Source organism: Oncorhynchus masou, chromosome 8 (genome assembly GCF_036934945.1).
Source record: "Oncorhynchus masou masou isolate Uvic2021 chromosome 8, UVic_Omas_1.1, whole genome shotgun sequence".
Taxonomy (NCBI): Eukaryota; Metazoa; Chordata; class Actinopteri; order Salmoniformes; family Salmonidae; genus Oncorhynchus; species Oncorhynchus masou.
The window spans coordinates 55,380-81,982 of record NC_088219.1 but is presented as its reverse complement, the minus strand read 5'-3'; the positions used below and the strand labels follow the sequence as shown (position 1 = coordinate 81,982).

The window sequence follows — 26,603 nt, the reverse complement described above, 5'->3', positions numbered from 1 at the left end:
CCTTCCCCCACTGGTCCAGTCCCTGTCCCCTTCCCCCACTGGTCCAGTCCCTGTCCCCTTCCCCCACTGGTCCCTGTCCCCTTCCCCCAGTGGTCCCTGTCCCCTTCCCCCACTGGTCCCGTCCCTGTCCCCTTCCCCCACTGGTCCAGTCCCTGTCCCCTTCCCCCACTGGTCCCGTCCCTGTCCCCCACTGGTCCGGTCCCCTCCCCCCCCTCCCCCCACTGGTCCCTGTCCCCTTCCCCACTGGTCCCTGTCCCCTCCCCCCCCCCCCACTGGTCCCTGTCCCCTCCCCCACTGGTCCCTGTCCCCTGTCCCCCCCCCCCACTGGTCCCTGTCCCCTCCCCCGGTCCCTGTCCCCTCCCCCCCCCCACTGGTCCCTGTCCCCTGTCCCCTTCCCCCCCCCACTGGTCCCTGTTCCCTCCCCCACTGGTCCCTGTCCCCTTTCCCCCACTGGTCCCTGTCCCCTTTCCCCCCACTGGTCCCTGTCCCCTTTCCCCCCCACTGGTCCCTGTCCCCTTCCCCCCCCACTGGTCCCTGTCCCCTTTCCCCCACTGGCCCAGTCCCTGTCCCCTTCCCCACTGGTCCAGTCCCCTTCCCCCACTGGTCCCTGTCCCCTTCCCCCACTGGTCCCTGTCCCCTTCCCCCACTGGTCCCTGTCCCCTTTCCCCCACTGGTCCCTGTCCCCTTTCCGCCCACTGGTCCCTGTCCCCTTTCCCCCCACTGGTCCCTGTCCCCTTTCCCCCACTGGTCCCTGTCCCCTTTCCCCCACTGGTCCCTGTCCCCTTTCCCCCACTGGTCCCTGTCCCCTTTCCCCCACTGGTCCCTGTCCCCTTTCCCCCACTGTCCCCTTCCCCCAGTGGTCCCAGTCCCCTTCCCCCACTGGTCCCTTTCCCCTTCCCCCACTGGTCCCTGTCCCCTTCCTTGTCTGGTCCCGTCCCTGTCCCCTTCGCCCACTGGTCCCTGTCCCCTTCGCCCACTGGTCCCTGTCCCCTTCGCCCACTGGTCCCTGTCCCCTTCGCCCACTGGTCCAGTCCCTGTCCCCTTCCCCCACTGGTCCAGTCCCTGTCCCCTTCCCCCACTGGTACCGTCCCTGTCCCCTTCCCCCACTGGTACCGTCCCTGTCCCCTTCCCCCACTGGTCCCTGTCCCCTTCCCCCACTGGTCCCTGTCCCCTTCCCCCACTGGTCCCTGTCCCCTTCCCCCACTGGTACCGTCCCTGTCCCCTTCCCCCACTGGTCCAGTCCCTGTCCCCTTCCCACTGGTCCAGTCCCTGTCCCCTTCCCCCACTGGTCCAGTCCCTGTCCCCTTCCCCCACTGGTCCAGTCCCTGTCCCCTTCCCCCACTGGTACCGTCCCTGTCCCCTTCCCCCACTGGTCCAGTCCCTGTCCCCTTCCCCCACTGGTCCAGTCCCTGTCCCCTTCCCCCACTGGTCCAGTCCCTGTCCCCTTCCCCCACTGGTCCAGTCCCTGTCCCCTTCCCCCACTGGTCCAGTCCCTGTCCCCTTCCCCCACTGGTACCGTCCCTGTCCCCTTCCCCCACTGGTCCAGTCCCTGTCCCCTTCCCCCACTGGTCCCTGTCCCCTTCCCCCACTGGTACCGTCCCTGTCCCCTTCCCCCACTGGTACCGTCCCTGTCCCCTTCCCCCACTGGTCCAGTCCCTGTCCCCTTCCCCCACTGGTACCGTCCCTGTCCCCTTCCCCCACTGGTACTGTCCCCTTCCCCCACTGGTCCAGTCCCCTTCCCCCACTGGTCCAGTCCCTGTCCCCTTCCCCCACTGGTACTGTCCCCTTCCCCCACTGGTACTGTCCCCTTCCCCCACTGGTACTGTCCCCTTCCCCCACTGGTCCCTGTCCCCTTCCCCCACTGGTCCCTGTCCCCTTCCCCCCACTGGTCCCTGTCCCCTTTCCCCCACTGGTCCCTGTCCCCTTCCCCCACTGGTACTGTCCCCTTCCCCCACTGGTCCCTGTCCCCTTCCCCCACTGGTCCAGTCCCTGTCCCCTTCCCCCACTGGTACCGTCCCTGTCCCCTTCCCCCACTGGTCCAGTCCCTGTCCCCTTCCCCCACTGGTACCGTCCCTGTCCCCTTCCCCCACTGGTCCAGTCCCTGTCCCCTTCCCCCACTGGTCCAGTCCCTGTCCCCTTCCCCCACTGGTCCAGTCCCTGTCCCCTTCCCCCACTGGTCCCTGTCCCCTTCCCCCACTGGTCCCTGTCCCCTTCCCCCACTGGTACCGTCCCTGTCCCCTTCCCCCACTGGTACCGTCCCTGTCCCCTTCTCCCACTGGTACCGTCCCTGTCCCCTTCCCCCACTGGTCCAGTCCCTGTCCCCTTCCCCCACTGGTACCGTCCCTGTCCCCTTCCCCCACTGGTACTGTCCCCTTCCCCCACTGGTCCAGTCCCCTTCCCCCACTGGTCCAGTCCCTGTCCCCTTCCCCCACTGGTACTGTCCCCTTCCCCCACTGGTACTGTCCCCTTCCCCCACTGGTACTGTCCCCTTCCCCCACTGGTCCCTGTCCCCTTCCCCCACTGGTCCCTGTCCCCTTCCCCCCACTGGTCCCTGTCCCCTTTCCCCCCACTGGTCCCTGTCCCCTTCCCCCACTGGTACTGTCCCCTTCCCCCACTGGTCCCTGTCCCCTTCCCCCACTGGTCCAGTCCCTGTCCCCTTCCCCCACTGGTACCGTCCCTGTCCCCTTCCCCCACTGGTCCAGTCCCTGTCCCCTTCCCCCACTGGTCCAGTCCCTGTCCCCTTCCCCCACTGGTACCGTCCCTGTCCCCTTCCCCCACTGGTCCAGTCCCTGTCCCCTTCCCCCACTGGTCCAGTCCCTGTCCCCTTCCCCCACTGGTACCGTCCCTGATCTGTCTACTATTTACTAAAACAACATCATACTATTTAGAATGCAGTGTTCAGTAAAACTCTGAATACAGGAAGTCACACATATCAACATCCTGCTCCTACATACTGACGAGTCATTAAATGACCACTTGCATTGGTTCCCCCCAGTGGTTCACTTGGGAACAGCGTGTCCCCCTAATCTGGATTATCACTGTTGTATTGAGTCAGGGACCCCACCCATTGGTTCATTTGGGAACAGCTCGTCCCCCTAATCTGGATTATCAGCTGTTGTCAAACACATGTTGACATCAAAAAGACGACTCTCTTACTAATTACTGATGCAGTGAATTCTACGAGATGAAAACCCTCAAAATGAGTTTTACATCCTGGCATTTAAAAGCACTCCATTATCTACATTTCACATACTATAAAACATTATATTTTCACATTAACAAAATACCTGCTATTTAGAGCACAAGTACGGGGATTCAGACACGGTGTGTGTGTGTGTGTGTGTGTGTGTGTGTGTGTGTGTGTGTGTGTGTGTGTGTGTGTGTGTGTGTGTGTACCGTAGGCCTGCCAGGGGTCTGGTGTGGCGGCAGCGCCTCCTCTCGCCCCCCAGGGGTCGGCCGAATCCGATTCTGGAACATCCATCAGATCCAACAGAGTGGACTGGGCCTGCTGGGAGGAGAGAGAGAGAGATGACCACCCATTAGATCCTAACAGAGAGGACTGGGCCTGCTGGGAGGAGAGAGAGAGAGAGAGAGATGACCACCCATTAGATCCTAACAGAGAGGACTGGGCCTGCTGGGAGGAGAGAGAGAGATGACCACCCATTAGATCCTAACAGAGAGGACTGGGCCTGCTGGGAGGAGAGAGAGAGAGAGATGACCACCCATTAGATCCTAACAGAGAGGACAGGGCCTGCTGGGAGGAGAGAGAGAGATGACCACCCATTAGATCCTAACAGAGAGGACAGGGCCTGCTGGGAGGAGAGAGAGAGAGAGAGAGAGAGAGAGATGACCACCCATTAGATCCTAACAGAGAGGACAGGGCCTGCTGGGAGGAGAGAGAGAGATGACCACCCATTAGATCCTAACAGAGAGGACTGGGCCTGCTGGGAGGAGAGTGAGAGAGAGATGACCACCCATTAGATCCTAACAGAGAGGACTGGGCCTGCTGGGAGGAGAGAGAGAGAGATGACCACCCATTAGATCCTAACAGAGAGGACTGGGCCTGCTGGGAGGAGAGAGAGAGAGATGACCACCCATTAGATCCTAACAGAGAGGACAGGGCCTGCTGGGAGGAGAGAGAGAGAGAGATGACCACCCATTAGATCCTAACAGAGAGGACTGGGCCTGCTGGGAGGAGAGAGAGAGATGACCACCCATTAGATCCTAACAGAGAGGACTGGGCCTGCTGGGAGGAGAGAGAGAGAGAGAGAGATGACCACCCATTAGATCCTAACAGAGAGGACTGGGCCTGCTGGGAGGAGAGAGAGAGAGATGACCACCCATTAGATCCTAACAGAGAGGACTGGGCCTGCTGGGAGGAGAGAGAGAGATGACCACACATTAGATCCTAACAGAGAGGACTGGGCCTGCTGGGAGGAGAGAGAGAGATGACCACCCATTAGATCCTAACAGAGAGGACAGGGCCTGCTGGGAGGAGAGAGAGAGATGACCACCCATTAGATCCTAACAGAGAGGACTGGGCCTGCTGGGAGGAGAGAGAGAGATGACCACCCATTAGATCCTAACAGAGAGGACTGGGCCTGCTGGGAGGAGAGAGAGAGATGACCACCCATTAGATCCTAACAGAGAGGACTGGGCCTGCTGGGAGGAGAGAGAGAGAGATGACCACCCATTAGATCCTAACAGAGAGGACTGGGCCTGCTGGGAGGAGAGAGAGAGAGAGATGACCACCCATTAGATCCTAACAGAGAGGACTGGGCCTGCTGGGAGGAGAGAGAGAGATGACCACCCATTAGATCCTAACAGAGAGGACTGGGCCTGCTGGGAGGAGAGAGAGAGAGATGACCACCCATTAGATCCTAACAGAGAGGACTGGGCCTGCTGGGAGGAGAGAGAGAGAGATGACCACCCATTAGATCCTAACAGAGAGGACTGGGCCTGCTGGGAGGAGAGAGAGAGAGATGACCACACATTAGATCCTAACAGAGAGGACTGGGCCTGCTGGGAGGAGAGAGATGACCACCCATTAGATCCTAACAGAGAGGACTGGGCCTGCTGGGAGGAGAGAGAGAGAGAGAGAGAGATGACCACCCATTAGATCCTAACAGAGAGGACTGGGCCTGCTGGGAGGAGAGAGAGAGATGACCACCCATTAGATCCTAACAGAGAGGACAGGGCCTGCTGGGAGGAGAGAGAGAGATGACCACCCATTAGATCCTAACAGAGAGGACTGGGCCTGCTGGGAGGAGAGAGAGAGATGACCACCCATTAGATCTGTCTCTCTGTTCCTCTCTCTACAGCCATAACATGGGAAACACTGAGATGGTTCTCTGTCCCTCTCTCTTCTTCTTCTCTAGTTGTCTGTCTGTACCTCTCTCTTCTTCTTCTCTAGTTTTCCAGCGAGGGCTTTTCCTTTACGACTCTCCTCCAGGGCCATCTGGAGTCTCAGGTCATCTCCCCGACGCATCCTGTCCTCCTACACAGGGAGAGACAGGGACACAGAGAGAGAGAGACAGGGACACAGAGAGAGAGAGAGACAGGGACACAGAGAGAGAGAGAGACAGGGACACAGAGAGAGAGAGAGACAGGGACACACAGAGAGAGAGAGACAGGGACACAGAGAGAGAGAGAGACAGGGACACAGAGAGAGAGAGAGACAGGGACACAGAGAGAGAGAGAGACAGGGACGCAGAGAGAGAGAGAGACAGGGGCGCAGGGAGCGAGAGAGAGGCGCAGGGAGCGAGAGAGAGGCGCAGGGAGCGAGAGAGAGACGCGCAGGGAGCGAGAGAGAGACGCGCAGGGAGCGAGAGAGAGACGCGCAGGGAGCGAGAGAGAGACGCGCAGGGAGCGAGAGAGAGACGCGCAGGGAGCGAGAGAGAGACGCGCAGGGAGCGAGAGAGAGACGCGCAGGGAGCGAGAGAGAGACGCGCAGGGAGCGAGAGAGAGACACACGCAGGGAGCGAGAGAGAGACGCGCAGGGAGCGAGAGAGAGACACGCGCAGGGAGCGAGAGAGAGAGAGACGCGCAGGGAGCGAGAGAGAGAGACGCGCAGGGAGCGAGAGAGAGAGACGCGCAGGGAGCGAGAGAGAGAGACGCGCAGGGAGCGAGAGAGAGAGACACACGCAGGGAGCGAGAGAGATACACGCAGGGAGCGAGAGAGAGAGAGACACACGCAGGGAGCGAGAGAGAGAGACACACGCAGGGAGCGAGAGAGAGACGCGCAGGGAGCGAGAGAGAGACACGCAGGGAGCGAGAGAGAGACACACGCAGGGAGCGAGAGAGAGACACACGCAGGGAGCGAGAGAGAGACACGCAGGGAGCGAGAGAGAGACACGCAGGGAGCGAGAGAGAGACACGCGCAGGGAGCGAGACACGCGCAGGGAGCGAGACACGCGCAGGGAGCGAGACACGCGCAGGGAGCGAGAGAGTCACACGCAGGGAGCGAGAGAGTCACACGCAGGGAGCGAGAGAGTCACACGCAGGGAGCGAGAGAGTCACACGCAGGGAGCGAGAGAGTCACACGCAGGGAGCGAGAGAGACACACAGGGAGCGAGAGAGACACACAGGGAGCGAGAGAGACACACAGGGAGCGAGAGAGACACACAGGGAGCGAGAGACACACAGGGAGCGAGAGACACACAGGGAGCGAGAGAGACACACAGGGAGCGAGAGAGACACACAGGGAGCGAGAGAGTCACACAGGGAGCGAGAGAGTCACACAGGGAGCGAGAGACACACACAGGGAGCGAGAGACACACACAGGGAGCGAGAGACACACACAGGGAGCGAGAGACACACACAGGGAGCGAGAGACACACACAGGGAGCGAGAGACACACACAGGGAGCGAGAGACACACACAGGGAGCGAGAGAGTCACACAGGGAGCGAGAGAGTCACACAGGGAGCGAGAGAGTCACACAGGGAGCGAGAGAGTCACACAGGGAGCGAGAGAGTCACACAGGGAGCGAGAGACACACAGGGAGCGAGAGAGACACACAGGGAGCGAGAGAGTCACACAGGGAGCGAGAGAGACACACAGGGAGCGAGAGAGAGACACAGGGAGCGAGAGAGTCACACAGGGAGCGAGAGAGTCACACAGGGAGCGAGAGAGACACACACAGGGAGCGAGAGAGACACACACAGGGAGCGAGAGAGACACACACAGGGAGCGAGAGAGTCACACACAGGGAGCGAGAGAGTCACACAGGGAGCGAGAGACACACACAGGGAGCGAGAGAGACACACAGGGAGCGAGAGACACACACAGGGAGCGAGAGAGACACACAGGGAGCGAGAGAGACACACACAGGGAGCGAGAGAGACACACACAGGGAGCGAGAGAGACACACACAGGGAGCGAGAGAGAGACACACAGGGAGCGAGAGAGACACACAGGGAGCGAGAGAGACACACAGGGAGCGAGAGAGACACACAGGGAGCGAGAGAGAGACACAGGGAGCGAGAGAGAGACACAGGGAGCGAGAGAGTCACACAGGGAGCGAGAGAGTCACACAGGGAGCGAGAGAGTCACACAGGGAGCGAGAGACACACAGGGAGCGAGAGAGACACACAGGGAGCGAGAGAGTCACACAGGGAGCGAGAGAGACACACAGGGAGCGAGAGACACACAGGGAGCGAGAGAGAGACACAGGGAGCGAGAGAGTCACACAGGGAGCGAGAGAGTCACACAGGGAGCGAGAGACACACACACAGGGAGCGAGAGAGACACAGGGAGCGAGAGAGTCACACAGGGAGCGAGAGAGACACACACAGGGAGCGAGAGAGACACACACAGGGAGCGAGAGAGACACACACAGGGAGCGAGAGAGAGACACACAGGGAGCGAGAGAGACACACAGGGAGCGAGAGAGACACACAGGGAGCGAGAGAGACACACAGGGAGCGAGAGACACACACAGGGAGCGAGAGAGAGACACAGGGAGCGAGAGAGAGACACAGGGAGCGAGAGAGTCACACAGGGAGCGAGAGAGTCACACAGGGAGCGAGAGACACACAGGGAGCGAGAGAGACACACAGGGAGCGAGAGACACACAGGGAGCGAGAGAGACACACAGGGAGCGAGAGAGTCACACAGGGAGCGAGAGAGACACACAGGGAGCGAGAGACACACACAGGGAGCGAGAGAGACACACAGGGAGCGAGAGAGAGACACAGGGAGCGAGAGAGACACACAGGGAGCGAGAGAGACACACAGGGAGCGAGAGAGACACACACAGGGAGCGAGAGAGACACACACAGGGAGCGAGAGAGACACACACAGGGAGCGAGAGAGACACACAGGGAGCGAGAGAGACACACAGGGAGCGAGAGAGACACACAGGGAGCGAGAGAGACACACAGGGAGCGAGAGAGACACACAGGGAGCGAGAGACACACACAGGGAGCGAGAGAGAGACACAGGGAGCGAGAGAGAGACACAGGGAGCGAGAGAGTCACACAGGGAGCGAGAGAGTCACACAGGGAGCGAGAGAGACACAGGGAGCGAGAGAGACACACAGGGAGCGAGAGTCACACAGGGAGCGAGAGAGACACACAGGGAGCGAGAGACACACACAGGGAGCGAGAGAGACACACAGGGAGCGAGAGAGAGACACAGGGAGCGAGAGAGTCACACAGGGAGCGAGAGAGTCACACAGGGAGCGAGAGAGTCACACAGGGAGCGAGAGACACACACAGGGAGCGAGAGACACACACAGGGAGCGAGAGAGACACACAGGGAGCGAGAGAGACACACAGGGAGCGAGAGAGACACACAGGGAGCGAGAGACACACACAGGGAGCGAGAGAGAGACACAGGGAGCGAGAGAGAGACACAGGGAGCGAGAGAGTCACACAGGGAGCGAGAGAGTCACACAGGGAGCGAGAGACACACAGGGAGCGAGAGAGACACACAGGGAGCGAGAGAGTCACACAGGGAGCGAGAGAGACACACAGGGAGCGAGAGACACACACAGGGAGCGAGAGAGACACACAGGGAGCGAGAGAGAGACACAGGGAGCGAGAGAGTCACACAGGGAGCGAGAGAGTCACACAGGGAGCGAGAGAGACACACAGGGAGCGAGAGACACACACAGGGAGCGAGAGAGACACACAGGGAGCGAGAGAGACACACACAGGGAGCGAGAGAGACACACACAGGGAGCGAGAGAGACACACACAGGGAGCGAGAGAGACACACACAGGGAGCGAGAGAGACACACACAGGGAGCGAGAGAGAGACACACAGGGAGAGAGAGAGACACACAGGGAGCGAGAGAGTCACACAGGGAGCGAGAGAGAGACACACAGGGAGCGAGAGAGAGACACACAGGGAGCGAGAGAGACACACAGGGAGAGAGAGAGAGACACACAGGGAGCGAGAGAGACACAGGGAGCGAGAGAGAGACACACAGGGAGCGAGAGAGACACACAGGGAGAGAGACACACAGGGAGCGAGAGAGACACAGGGAGCGAGAGAGAGACACACAGGGAGCGAGAGAGACACACACAGGGAGCGAGAGAGACACACAGGGAGCGAGAGAGACACACAGGGAGCGAGAGAGACACACAGGGAGCGAGAGAGACACACAGGGAGCGAGAGAGACACACAGGGAGCGAGAGAGACACACAGGGAGCGAGAGAGACACAGAGAGAGACACAGGGACACAGAGAGAGACACAGAGAGAGAGAGAGAGACACAGAGAGACACACAGGGACACAGAGAGAGACACAGAGAGAGAGAGAGACACAGAGAGAGAGAGACACGGGGACACAGAGAGAGAGACAGTTTACATCACGCCACGAAGTGGTAGGCCACACAAGCTCATAGAACGTGTGTGTGTGTGTGTGTGTGTGTGTGTGTGTGTGTGTGTGTGTGTGTGTGTGTGTGTGTGTGTGTGTGTGTGTGTGTGTGTGTGTACCTGTTCTGCAGCCTCTCTGCTCATGGCCAGGGCTAGCTGCAGCTGTAGCTCCTCCTCTCCGCTGGTCTGGGGGCGGGCCTGCTCCAACTCTGAGCCTGGAACCGGAGACGTGGCTACACACACACACCAGACACACCAGACACACGTTAGACATCAGCAGAACAGACACTGTTGTACTAGACTAGAGAGATCTAACAGACAACATTATGACTGCTAAACTACACACACACACACACACACACACACACACACACACACACACACACACACACACAGCTATGAGACTGTGGCTGGAAACAGTGAGTGTGTTGTTTCCGTGGGAACAGAGGCGGGGGCGGGAGTAGACGACGACAGCATGGTCGGAGACCGATGACATCATACATTTTCTACTTTCGGTCTGCCTTGCTTTGCTGCCTCTCCCACTCTTCACCCCCCTCCCCTTCCCCCTCTGTATGTCCCGTCTCCCCCTGCAGTACCACGGACGGCCTTCCATTGGAGTTACTCAATGAAAGGGGGCAGCACTGAGCCGTCTCCTCCTGCAGTACCACGGTCGGCCTTCCATTGGAGTTACTCAATGAAAGGGGGGAGCACTGAGCCGTCTCCCCCTGCAGTACCACGGACGGCCTTCCATTGGAGTTACTCAATGAAAGGGGGCAGCACTGAGCCGTCTCCCCCTGCAGTACCACGGACGGCCTTCCATTGGAGTTACTCAATGAAAGGGGGCAGCACTGAGCCGTCTCCTCCTGCAGTACCACGGACGGCCTTCCATTGGAGTTACTCAATGAAAGGGGGCAGCACTGAGCCGTCTCCCCCTGCAGTACCACGGACGGCCTTCCATTGGAGTTACTCAATGAAAGGGGGCAGCACTGAGCCGTCTCCCCCTGCAGTACCACGGACGGCCTTCCATTGGAGTTACTCAATGAAAGGGGGCAGCACTGAGCCGTCTCCCCCTGCAGTACCACGGACGGCCTTCCATTGGAGTTACTCAATGAAAGGGGGCAGCACTGAGCCGTCTCCTCCTGCAGTACCAAGGACGGCCTTCCATTGGAGTTACTCAATGAAAGGGGGCAGCACTAAGCCGTCTCCCCCTGCAGTACCACGGACGGCCTTCCATTGGAGTTACTCAATGAAAGGGGGCAGCACTGAGCCGTCTCCCCCTGCAGTACCACGGACGGCCTTCCATTGGAGTTACTCAATGAAAGGGGGGAGCACTGAGCCGTCTCCTCCTGCAGTACCCCTGACGGCCTTCCATTGGAGTTACTCAATGAAAGGGGGCAGCACTGAGCCGTCTACTCCTGCAGTACCACGGACGGCCTTCCATTGGAGTTGCTCAATGAAAGGGGGCAGCACTGAGCCGTCTCCTCCTGCAGTACCACGGACGGCCTTCCATTGGAGTTACTCAATGAAAGGGGGCAGCACTGAGCCGTCTCCCCTGCAGTACCACGGACGGCCTTCCATTGGAGTTACTCAATGAAAGGGGGCAGCACTGAGCCGTCTCCTCCTGCAGTACCACGGACGGCCTTCCATTGGAGTTACTCAATGAAAGGGGGCAGCACTGAGCCGTCTCCTCCTGCAGTACCACGGACGGCCTTCCATTGGAGTTACTCAATGAAAGGGGGCAGCACTGAGCCGTCTCCCCCTGCAGTACCCCTGACGGCCTTCCATTGGAGTTACTCAATGAAAGGGGGCAGCACTGAGCCGTCTCCCCTGCAGTACCACGGACGGCCTTCCATTGGAGTTACTCAATGAAAGGGGGCAGCACTGAGCCGTCTCCCCCTGCAGTACCCCTGACGGCCTTCCATTGGAGTTACTCAATGAAAGGGGGCAGCACTGAGCCGTCTCCTCCTGCAGTACCCCTGACGGCCTTCCATTGGAGTTACTCAATGAAAGGGGGCAGCACTGAGCCGTCTTTACAAAGACTTTCGTCCGAACCCACTACATATTCAGTCAGACTCCATCCTAACCCACTACATATTCAGTCTGATTGAGACTCCATCCTAACCCACGACATATTCAGACTCCATCCTAACCCACTACATATTCAGACTCCATCCTAACCCACTACATATTCAGTCAGACTCCATCCTAACCCACTACATATTCAGTCTGACTCCATCCTAATCCACTACATATTCAGTCTGACTCCATCCTAACCCACTACATATTCAGTCAGATTGAGACTCCATCCTAACCCACTACATATTCAGACAGACTCCATCCTAACCCACTACATATTCAGTCTGATTGAGACTCCATCCTAACCCACGACATATTCAGTCTGACTCCATCCTAACCCACTACATATTCAGTCAGACTCCATCCTAACCCACTACGTATTCAGACAGACTCCATCCTAACCCACTACATATTCAGTCAGACTCCATCCTAACCCACTACATATTCAGTCTGACTCCATCCTAACCCACTACATATTCAGTCAGACTCCATCCTAACCCACAACATATTCAGTCAGACTCCATCCTAACCCACTACATATTCAGTCTGACTCCATCCTAACCCACTACATATTCAGTCTGACTCCATCCTAACCCACTACATATTCAGTCTGACTCCATCCTAACCCACTACATATTCAGTCAGACTCCATCCTAACCCACGACATATTCAGTCAGACTCCATCCTAACCCACTACATATTCAGTCTGACTCCATCCTAACCCACTACATATTCAGTCAGACTCCATCCTAACCCACTACATATTCAGTCAGACTCCATCCTAACCCACTACATATTCAGTCAGACTCCATCCTAACCCACTACATATTCAGTCTGACTCCATCCTAACCACTACATATTCAGTCAGACTCCATCCTAACCCACTACATATTCAGTCAGACTCCATCCAAACCCACTACATATTCAGTCAGACTCCATCCTAACCCACTACATATTCAGTCTGACTCCATCCTAACCCACTACATATTCAGTCAGACTCCATCCTAACCCACTACATATTCAGTCTGATTGAGACTCCATCCTAACCCACTACATATTCAGTCAGACTCCATCCTAACCCACTACATATTCAGTCAGACTCCATCCTAACCCACTACATATTCAGTCAGACTCCATCCTAACCCACTACATATTCAGTCAGACTCCATCCTAACCCACTACATATTCAGTCAGACTCCATCCTAACCCACGACATATTCAGTCAGACTCCATCCTAACCCACGACATATTCAGTCAGACTCCATCCTAACCCACTACATATTCAGTCAGACTCCATCCTAACCCACTACATATTCAGTCAGACTCCATCCTAACCCACTACATATTCAGTCTGATTGAGACTCCATCCTAACCCACGACATATTCAGACTCCATCCTAACCCACTACATATTCAGACTCCATCCTAACCCACTACATATTCAGTCAGACTCCATCCTAACCCACTACATATTCAGTCTGACTCCATCCTAATCCACTACATATTCAGTCTGACTCCATCCTAACCCACTACATATTCAGTCAGATTGAGACTCCATCCTAACCCACTACATATTCAGACAGACTCCATCCTAACCCACTACATATTCAGTCTGATTGAGACTCCATCCTAACCCACGACATATTCAGTCTGACTCCATCCTAACCCACTACATATTCAGTCAGACTCCATCCTAACCCACTACGTATTCAGACAGACTCCATCCTAACCCACTACATATTCAGTCAGACTCCATCCTAACCCACTACATATTCAGTCTGACTCCATCCTAACCCACTACATATTCAGTCAGACTCCATCCTAACCCACAACATATTCAGTCAGACTCCATCCTAACCCACTACATATTCAGTCTGACTCCATCCTAACCCACTACATATTCAGTCTGACTCCATCCTAACCCACTACATATTCAGTCTGACTCCATCCTAACCCACTACATATTCAGTCAGACTCCATCCTAACCCACGACATATTCAGTCAGACTCCATCCTAACCCACTACATATTCAGTCTGACTCCATCCTAACCCACTACATATTCAGTCAGACTCCATCCTAACCCACTACATATTCAGTCAGACTCCATCCTAACCCACTACATATTCAGTCAGACTCCATCCTAACCCACTACATATTCAGTCTGACTCCATCCTAACCACTACATATTCAGTCAGACTCCATCCTAACCCACTACATATTCAGTCAGACTCCATCCAAACCCACTACATATTCAGTCAGACTCCATCCTAACCCACTACATATTCAGTCTGACTCCATCCTAACCCACTACATATTCAGTCAGACTCCATCCTAACCCACTACATATTCAGTCTGATTGAGACTCCATCCTAACCCACTACATATTCAGTCAGACTCCATCCTAACCCACTACATATTCAGTCAGACTCCATCCTAACCCACTACATATTCAGTCAGACTCCATCCTAACCCACTACATATTCAGTCAGACTCCATCCTAACCCACTACATATTCAGTCAGACTCCATCCTAACCCACGACATATTCAGTCAGACTCCATCCTAACCCACGACATATTCAGTCAGACTCCATCCTAACCCACTACATATTCAGTCAGACTCCATCCTAACCCACTACATATTCAGTCAGACTCCATCCTAACCCACTACATATTCAGTCAGACTCCATCCTAACCCACTACATATTCAGTCAGACTCCATCCTAACCCACTACATATTCAGTCAGACTCCATCCTAACCCACTACATATTCAGTCAGACTCCATCCTAACCCACTACATATTCAGTCAGACTCCATCCTAACCCACTACATATTCAGTCAGACTCCATCCTAACCCACTACATATTCAGTCAGACTCCATCCTAACCCACTACATATTCAGTCAGACTCCATCCTAACCCACTACATATTCAGTCAGACTCCATCCTAACCCACTACATATTCAGTCAGACTCCATCCTAACCCACAACATATTCAGTCAGACTCCATCCTAACCCAATACATATTCAGTCTGACTCCATCCTAACCCACTACATATTCAGTCTGACTCCATCCTAACCCACTACATATTCAGTCTGACTCCATCCTAACCCACTACATATTCAGTCAGACTCCATCCTAACCCACGACATATTCAGTCAGACTCCATCCTAACCCACTACATATTCAGTCTGACTCCATCCTAACCCACTACATATTCAGTCAGACTCCATCCTAACCCACTACATATTCAGTCAGACTCCATCCTAACCCACTACATATTCAGTCTGATTGAGACTCCATCCTAACCCACTACATATTCAGTCAGACTCCATCCTAACCCACTACATATTCAGTCAGACTCCATCCTAACCCACTACATATTCAGTCAGACTCCATCCTAACCCACTACATATTCAGTCAGACTCCATCCTAACCCACTACATATTCAGTCAGACTCCATCCTAACCCACTACATATTCAGTCAGACTCCATCCTAACCCACGACATATTCAGTCAGACTCCATCCTAACCCACGACATATTCAGTCAGACTCCATCCTAACCCACTACATATTCAGTCAGACTCCATCCTAACCCACTACATATTCAGTCAGACTCCATCCTAACCCACTACATATTCAGTCAGACTCCATCCTAACCCACTACATATTCAGTCAGACTCCATCCTAACCCACTACATATTCAGTCAGACTCCATCCTAACCCACTACATATTCAGTCAGACTCCATCCTAACCCACTACATATTCAGTCAGACTCCATCCTAACCCACTACATATTCAGTCAGACTCCATCCTAACCCACTACATATTCAGTCAGACTCCATCCTAACCCACTACATATTCAGTCAGACTCCATCCTAACCCACTACATATTCAGTCAGACTCCATCCTAACCCACTACATATTCAGTCAGACTCCATCCTAACCCACTACATATTCAGTCTGACTCCATCCTAACCCACTACATATTCAGTCAGACTCCATCCTAACCCACTACATAGTCAGACTCCATCCTAACCCACTACATATTCAGTCAGACTCCATCCTAACCCACTACATATTCAGTCAGACTCCATCCTAACCCACTACATGTTCAGTCAGACTCCATCCTAACCCACTACATATTCAGTCAGACTCCATCCTAACCACTACATATTCAGTCAGACTCCATCCTAACCCACTACATATTCAGTCAGACTCCATCCTAACCCACTACATATTCAGTCAGACTCCATCCTAACCCACTACATATTCAGTCAGACTCCATCCTAACCCACTACATATTCAGTCAGACTCCATCCTAACCCACTACATATTCAGTCAGACTCCATCCTAACCCACTACATATTCAGTCTGATTGAGACTCCATCCTAACCCACTACATGTTCAGTCAGACTCCATCCTAACCCACTACATATTCAGTCAGACTCCATCCTAACCCACTACATATTCAGTCAGACTCCATCCTAACCCACTACATATTCAGTCAGACTCCATCCTAACCCACTACATATTCAGTCAGACTCCATCCTAACCCACTACATATTCAGTCAGACTCCATCCTAACCCACGACATATTCAGTCAGACTCCATCCTAACCCACTACATATTCAGTCAGACTCCATCCTAACCCACTACATATTCAGTCAGACTCCATCCTAACCCACTACATATTCAGTCTGACTCCATCCTAACCCACTACATATTCAGTCAGACTCCATCCTAACCCACTACATAGTCAGACTCCATCCTAACCCACTACATATTCAGTCAGACTCCATCCTAACCCACTACATGTTCAGTCAGACTCCATCCTAACCCACTACATAGTCAGACTCCATCCTAACCCACTACATATTCAGTCAGACTCCATCCTAACCCACTACATATTCAGTCAGACTCCATCCTAACCCACTACATATTCAGTCAGACTCCATCCTAACCCACTACATATTCAGTCAGACTCCATCCTAACCCACTACATATTCAGTCAGACTCCATCCTAACCCACTACATAGTCAGACTCCATCCTAACCCACTACATATTCAGTCTGACTCCATCCTAACCCACTACATATTCAGTCAGACTCCATCCTAACCCACTACATAGTCAGACTCCATCCTAACCCACTACATATTCAGTCAGACTCCATCCTAACCCACTACATGTTCAGTCAGACTCCATCCTAACCCACTACATAGTCAGACTCCATCCTAACCCACTACATAGTCAGACTCCATCCTAACCCACTACATATTCAGTCAGACTCCATCCTAACCCACTACATATTCAGTCAGACTCCATCCTAACCCACTACATATTCAGTCAGACTCCATCCTAACCCACTACATATTCAGTCAGACTCCATCCTAACCCACTACATATTCAGTCAGACTCCATCCTAACCCACTACATAGTCAGACTCCATCCTAACCCACTACATATTCAGTCAGACTCCATCCTAACCCACTACATAGTCAGACTCCATCCTAACCCAGTACATATTCAGTCAGATTGAGACTCCATCCTAACCCACTACATATTCAGTCAGACTCCATCCTAACCCACTACATATTCAGTCAGACTCCATCCTAACCCACTACATATTCAGTCAGACTCCATCCTAACCCACTACATATTCAGTCAGACTCCATCCTAACCCACTACATATTCAGTCTGACTCCATCCTAACCCACTACATATTCAGTCAGACTCCATCCTAACCCACTACATATTCAGTCATATTGAGACTCCAGCCAGTCAGCCAGCCAGTCAGTCAGCCAGTCAGCCAGCCAATCAGCCAGTCAGTCAGTCAGTCAGCCAGTCAACAGACAGCCAGTAGGCCAGTCAGTCAGCCAGTCAACAGACAGCCAGTAGGCCAGTCAGCCAGCCAGCCAGCCAGCCAGCCAGTCAGTCAGCTATCCTAGTGATGTATAAATATAGCTCCAGTATCTCAGTAGAACAAAAAATGAAAAAGGAAAAATCAAAAATAAACTGCATTTAATCCTGGAAATAAAAAATATGCTAATGAAGTACGAACCCTGTCTCCGCCCCTCTCTCCCTCACTCCGCCCCTCTCTCCCTGTCTCCGCCCCTCTAACCCTGATACATTATACTAACCCTGTCTCATAGACACTACACACTATAACCTGACCATCTACTGATACATTATACTAACCCTGTCTCATAGACACTACACACTATAACCTGACCATCTACTGACCCTGTCTCATAGACACTACACACTATAACCTGACCATCTACTGATACATTATACTAACCCTGTCTCATAGACACTACACACTATAACCTGACCATCTACTGATACATTATACTGACCCTGTCTCATAGACACTACACACTATAACCTGACCACCTACTGATACATTATACTAACCCTGTCTCATAGACACTACACACTATAACCTGACCATCTACTGACCCTGTCTCATAGACACTACACACTATAACCTGACCATCTACTGATACATTATACTAACCCTGTCTCATAGACACTACACACTATAACCTGACCATCTACTGATACATTATACTAACCCTGTCTCATAGACACTACACACTATAACCTGACCATCTACTGATACATTATACTAACCCTGTCTCATAGACACTACACACTATAACCTGACCATCTACTGATACATTATACTAACCCTGTCTCATAGACACTACACACTATAACCTGACCACCTACTGATACATTATACTAACCCTGTCTCATAGACACTACACACTATAACCTGACCATCTACTGATACATTATACTAACCCTGTCTCATAGACACTACACACTATAACCTGACCATCTACTGATACATTATACTAACCCTGTCTCATAGACACTACACACTATAACCTGACCATCTACTGATACATTATACTAACCCTGTCTCATAGACACTACACACTATAACCTGACCATCTACTGATACATTACACTAACCCTGTCTCATAGACACTACACACTATAACCTGACCATCTACTAACCCTGTCTCATAGACACTACACACTATAACCTGACCATCTACTGATACATTATACTAACCCTGTCTCATAGACACTACACACTATAACCTGACCATCTACTGATACATTATACTAACCCTGTCTCATAGACACTACACACTATAACCTGACCATTATACTAACCCTGTCTCATAGACACTACACACTATAACCTGACCATCTACTGATACATTATACTAACCCTGTCTCATAGACACTACACACTATAACCTGACCATCTACTGATACATTATACTGACCCTGTCTCATAGACACTACACACTATAACCTGACCATCTACTGATACATTATACTAACCCTGTCTCATAGACACTACACACTATAACCTGACCATCTACTGACCCTGTCTCATAGACACTACACACTATAACCTGACCATCTACTGATACATTATACTAACCCTGTCTCATAGACACTACACACTATAACCTGACCATCTACTGATACATTATACTAACCCTGTCTCATAGACACTACACACTATAACCTGACCATCTACTGACCCTGTCTCATAGACACTACACACTATAACCTGACCATCTACTGATACATTATACTAACCCTGTCTCATAGACACTACACACTATAACCTGACCATCTACTGATACATTAAACTAACCCTGTCTCATAGACACTACACACTATAACCTGACCATCTACTGACCCTGTCTCATAGACACTACACACTATAACCTGACCATTATACTAACCCTGTCTCATAGACACTACACACTATAACCTGACCATCTACTGATACATTATACTAACCCTGTCTCATAGACACTACACACTATAACCTGACCATCTACTGACCCTGTCTCATAGACACTACACACTATAACCTGACCATTATACTAACCCTGTCTCATAGACACTACACACTATAACCTGACCACCTACTGATACATTATACTAACCCTGTCTCATAGACACTACACACTATAACCTGACCATCTACTGATACATTATACTAACCCTGTCTCATAGACACTACACACTATAACCTGACCATCTACTAACCCTGTCTCATAGACACTACACACTATAACCTGACCATCTACTGATACATTATACTAACCCTGTCTCATAGACACTACACACTATAACCTGACCATCTACTGATACATTATACTAACCCTGTCTCATAGACACTACACACTATAACCTGACCATCTACTGATACATTATACTAACCCTGTCTCATAGACACTACACACTATAACCTGACCATCTACTGATACATTATACTAACCCTGTCTCATAGACACTACACACTATAACCTGACCATCTACTGATACATTATACTAACCCTGTCTCATAGACACTACACACTATAACCTGACCATCTACTGATACATTATACTAACCCTGTCTCATAGACACTACACACTATAACCTGACCATCTACTGATACATTATACTAACCCTGTCTCATAGACACTACACACTATAACCTGACCATCTACTGATACATTATACTAACCCTGTCTCATAGACACTACACACTATAACCTGACCATCTACTGATACATTATACTAACCCTGTCTCATAGACACTACACACTATAACCTGACCACCTACTGATACATTATACTAACCCTGTCTCATAGACACTACACACTATAACCTGACCATCTACTGATACATTATACTAACCCTGTCTCATAGACACTACACACTATAACCTGACCATCTACTGATACATTATACTAACCCTGTCTCATAGACACTACACACTATAACCTGACCATCTACTGACCCTGTCTCATAGACACTACACACTATAACCTGACCATCTACTGATACATTATACTAACCCTGTCTCATAGACACTACACACTATAACCTGACCATCTACTAACCCTGTCTCATAGACACTACACACTATAACCTGACCATCTACTGATACATTATACTAACCCTGTCTCATAGACACTACACACTATAACCTGACCATCTACTGATACATTATACTAACCCTGTCTCATAGACACTACACACTATAACCTGACCATCTACTGATACATTATACTGACCCTGTCTCATAGACACTACACACTATAACCTGACCATCTACTGATACATTACACTAACCCTGTCTCATAGACACTACACACTATAACCTGACCATCTACTGATACATTATACTAACCCTGTCTCATAGACACTACACACTATAACCTGACCATCTACTGATACATTAAACTAACCCTGTCTCATAGACACTACACACTATAACCTGACCATCTACTGATACATTATACTAACCCTGTCTCATAGACACTACACACTATAACCTGACCATCTACTGATACATTATACTAACCCTGTCTCATAGACACTACACACTATAACCTGACCATCTACTAACCCTGTCTCATAGACACTACACACTATAACCTGACCATCTACTGATACATTATACTAACCCTGTCTCATAGACACTACACACTATAACCTGACCATCTACTAACCCTGTCTCATAGACACTACACACTATAACCTGACCATCTACTGATACATTATACTAACCCTGTCTCATAGACACTACACACTATAACCTGACCATCTACTGACCCTGTCTCATAGACACTACACACTATAACCTGACCATCTACTGATACATTATACTAACCCTGTCTCATAGACACTACACACTATAACCTGACCATCTACTAACCCTGTCTCATAGACACTACACACTATAACCTGACCATCTACTGATACATTATACTAACCCTGTCTCATAGACACTACACACTATAACCTGACCATCTACTAACCCTGTCTCATAGACACTACACACTATAACCTGACCATTTACTGATACATTATACTAACCCTGTCTCATAGACACTACACACTATAACCTGACCATCTACTGATACATTATACTAACCCTGTCTCATAGACACTACACACTATAACCTGACCACCTACTGATACATTATACTAACCCTGTCTCATAGACACTACACACTATAACCTGACCATCTACTGATACATTATACTAACCCTGTCTCATAGACACTACACACTATAACCTGACCATCTACTGATACATTATACTAACCCTGTCTCATAGACACTACACACTATAACCTGACCATCTACTGACCCTGTCTCATAGACACTACACACTATAACCTGACCATCTACTAACCCTGTCTCATAGACACTACACACTATAACCTGACCATCTACTGGTACATTATACTAACCCTGTCTCATAGACACTACACACTATAACCTGACCATCTACTGACCCTGTCTCATAGACACTACACACTATAACCTGACCATCTACTGACCCTGTCTCATAGACACTACACACTATAACCTGACCATCTACTGATACATTATACTAACCCTGTCTCATAGACACTACACACTATAACCTGACCATCTACTGATACATTATACTAACCCTGTCTCATAGACACTACACACTATAACCTGACCATCTACTAACCCTGTCTCATAGACACTACACACTATAACCTGACCATCTACTGATACATTATACTAACCCTGTCTCATAGACACTACACACTATAACCTGACCATCTACTGATACATTATACTAACCCTGTCTCATAGACACTACACACTATAACCTGACCATCTACTGATACATTATACTAACCCTGTCTCATAGACACTACACACTATAACCTGACCATCTACTGATACATTATACTAACCCTGTCTCATAGACACTACACACTATAACCTGACCATCTACTGACCCTGTCTCATAGACACTACACACTATAACCTGACCATCTACTGATACATTATACTAACCCTGTCTCATAGACACTACACACTATAACCTGACCATCTACTGATACATTACACTAACCCTGTCTCATAGACACTACACACTATAACCTGACCATCTAATGATACATTATACTAACCCTGTCTCATAGACACTACACACTATAACCTGACCATCTACTGACCCTGTCTCATAGACACTACACACTATAACCTGACCATCTACTGACCCTGTCTCATAGACACTACACACTATAACCTGACCATCTACTGATACATTATACTAACCCTGTCTCATAGACACTACACACTATAACCTGACCATCTACTGACCCTGTCTCATAGACACTACACACTATAACCTGACCATCTACTGATACATTATACTAACCCTGTCTCATAGACACTACACACTATAACCTGACCATCTACTGATACTAACCCTGTCTCATAGACACTACACACTATAACCTGACCATCTACTGATACTAACCCTGTCTCATAGACACTACACACTATAACCTGACCATCTACTGACCCTGTCTCATAGACACTACACACTATAACCTGACCATCTACTGATACATTATACTAACCCTGTCTCATAGACACTACACACTATAACCTGACCATCTACTGATACATTATACTAACCCTGTCTCATAGACACTACACACTATAACCTGACCACCTACTGATACTAACCCTGTCTCATAGACACTACACACTATAACCTGACCATCTACTGACCCTGTCTCATAGACACTACACACTATAACCTGACCATCTACTGATACATTATACTAACCCTGTCTCATAGACACTACACACTATAACCTGACCATCTACTGATACATTATACTAACCCTGTCTCATAGACACTACACACTATAACCTGACCATCTACTGATACATTATACTAACCCTGTCTCATAGACACTACACACTATAACCTGACCATCTACTGATACATTATACTAACCCTGTCTCATAGACACTACACACTATAACCTGACCATCTACTAACCCTGTCTCATAGACACTACACACTATAACCTGACCATCTACTGATACATTATACTAACCCTGTCTCATAGACACTACACACTATAACCTGACCATCTACTGATACATTATACTAACCCTGTCTCATAGACACTACACACTATAACCTGACCATCTACTGACCCTGTCTCATAGACACTACACACTATAACCTGACCATCTACTAACCCTGTCTCATAGACACTACACACTATAACCTGACCATCTACTGATACATTATACTAACCCTGTCTCATAGACACTACACACTATAACCTGACCATCTACTAACCCTGTCTCATAGACACTACACACTATAACCTGACCATCTACTGATACATTATACTAACCCTGTCTCATAGACACTACACACTATAACCTGACCATCTACTGACCCTGTCTCATAGACACTACACACTATAACCTGACCATCTACTGATACATTATACTAACCCTGTCTCATAGACACTACACACTATAACCTGACCATCTACTGATACATTACACTAACCCTGTCTCATAGACACTACACACTATAACCTGACCATCTACTGATACATTATACTAACCCTGTCTCATAGACACTACACACTATAACCTGACCATCTACTAACCCTGTCTCATAGACACTACACACTATAACCTGACCATCTACTGATACATTATACTAACCCTGTCTCATAGACACTACACACTATAACCTGACCATCTACTGATACATTATACTAACCCTGTCTCATAGACACTACACACTATAACCTGACCATCTACTGACCCTGTCTCATAGACACTACACACTATAACCTGACCATCTACTGACCCTGTCTCATAGACACTACACACTATAACCTGACCATCTACTGATACATTACACTAACCCTGTCTCATAGACACTACACACTATAACCTGACCATCTACTGATACATTATACTAACCCTGTCTCATAGACACTACACACTATAACCTGACCATCTACTGATACATTATACTAACCCTGTCTCATAGACACTACACACTATAACCTGACCATCTACTGATACATTATATTAACCCTGTCTCATAGACACTACACACTATAACCTGACCATCTACTGATACATTATACTAACCCTGTCTCATAGACACTACACACTATAACCTGACCATCTACTGATACATTATACTAACCCTGTCTCATAGACACTACACACTATAACCTGACCATCTACTGACCCTGTCTCATAGACACTACACACTATAACCTGACCATCTACTGATACATTATACTAACCCTGTCTCATAGACACTACACACTATAACCTGACCATCTACTGATACATTATACTGACCCTGTCTCATAGACACTACACACTATAACCTGACCACCTACTGATACATTATACTAACCCTGTCTCATAGACACTACACACTATAACCTGACCATCTACTGATACATTATACTAACCCTGTCTCATAGACACTACACACTATAACCTGACCATCTACTGACCCTGTCTCATAGACACTACACACTATAACCTGACCATCTACTGATACATTATACTAACCCTGTCTCATAGACACTACACACTATAACCTGACCATCTACTGACCCTGTCTCATAGACACTACACACTATAACCTGACCATCTACTGATACATTATACTAACCCTGTCTCATAGACACTACACACTATAACCTGACCATCTACTGATACATTATACTAACCCTGTCTCATAGACACTACACACTATAACCTGACCACCTACTGACCCTGTCTCATAGACACTACACACTATAACCTGACCATCTACTAACCCTGTCTCATAGACACTACACACTATAACCTGACCATCTACTAACCCTGTCTCATAGACACTACACACTATAACCTGACCATCTACTGATACATTATACTAACCCTGTCTCATAGACACTACACACTATAACCTGACCATCTACTGATACATTATACTAACCCTGTCTCATAGACACTACACACTATAACCTGACCATCTACTGATACATTATACTAACCCTGTCTCATAGACACTACACACTATAACCTGACCATCTACTGATACATTATACTAACCCTGTCTCATAGACACTACACACTATAACCTGACCATCTACTGAGACATTATACTAACCCTGTCTCATAGACACTACACACTATAACCTGACCATCTACTGATACTAACCCTGTCTCATAGACACTACACACTATAACCTGACCATCTACTAATACTAACCCTGTCTCATAGACACTACACACTATAACCTGACCATCTACTAATACTAACCCTGTCTCATAGACACTACACACTATAACCTGACCATCTATTGATACATTATACTAACCCTGTCTCATAGACACTACACACTATAACCTGACCATCTACTGACCCTGTCTCATAGACACTACACACTATAACCTGACCATCTACTGACCCTGTCTCATAGACACTACACACTATAACCTGACCATCTACTGATACATTATACTAACCCTGTCTCATAGACACTACACACTATAACCTGGTATTATAACCTCATTATATTAACCCTGTCTCATAGACACTACACACCTGGTATTATAACCTCATTATATTAACCCTGAGGAGAGGGAGAGACCAATGAGACGCCAGAGGAGAGAGAGGGAGTCACTCCTTGGTGAACAATACGCAGAACCTTCCAATGTCTGGAATCTCAAAAATGTTCCCTGGCAACACCCTCCAGCCCCACTCTCATTGGCCAGTGCCTGTCCAGCCTCGTTTCTATTGGCTGATCTCTGCTTCCTTCAGAGGAGGAGGATGATGATG

At 49.8% G+C, this 26,603-nt stretch overlaps 1 protein-coding gene across 2 annotated transcripts in view; it reads right to left on the bottom strand.

The window, feature by feature from the left end:
- Positions 1–26,603, bottom strand: part of LOC135543967 (epsin-2-like) — a 56,439-nt gene that overhangs the window by 8,643 nt on the left and 21,193 nt on the right. Inside the window, exons 5-7 of one of the 2 annotated variants that reach the window (XM_064971278.1) lie at positions 9,943–10,055; positions 5,393–5,497; positions 3,397–3,505 (exon numbers count right to left, since the gene is read on the bottom strand). In XM_064971278.1, the coding sequence (XP_064827350.1) occupies positions 3,397–3,505; positions 5,393–5,497; positions 9,943–10,055 (327 nt within the window). Of the gene's footprint in view, positions 1–3,396; positions 3,509–5,392; positions 5,498–9,942; positions 10,056–26,603 lie in introns of both variants that reach the window. The other variant, XM_064971276.1, reaches the window with a different exon arrangement.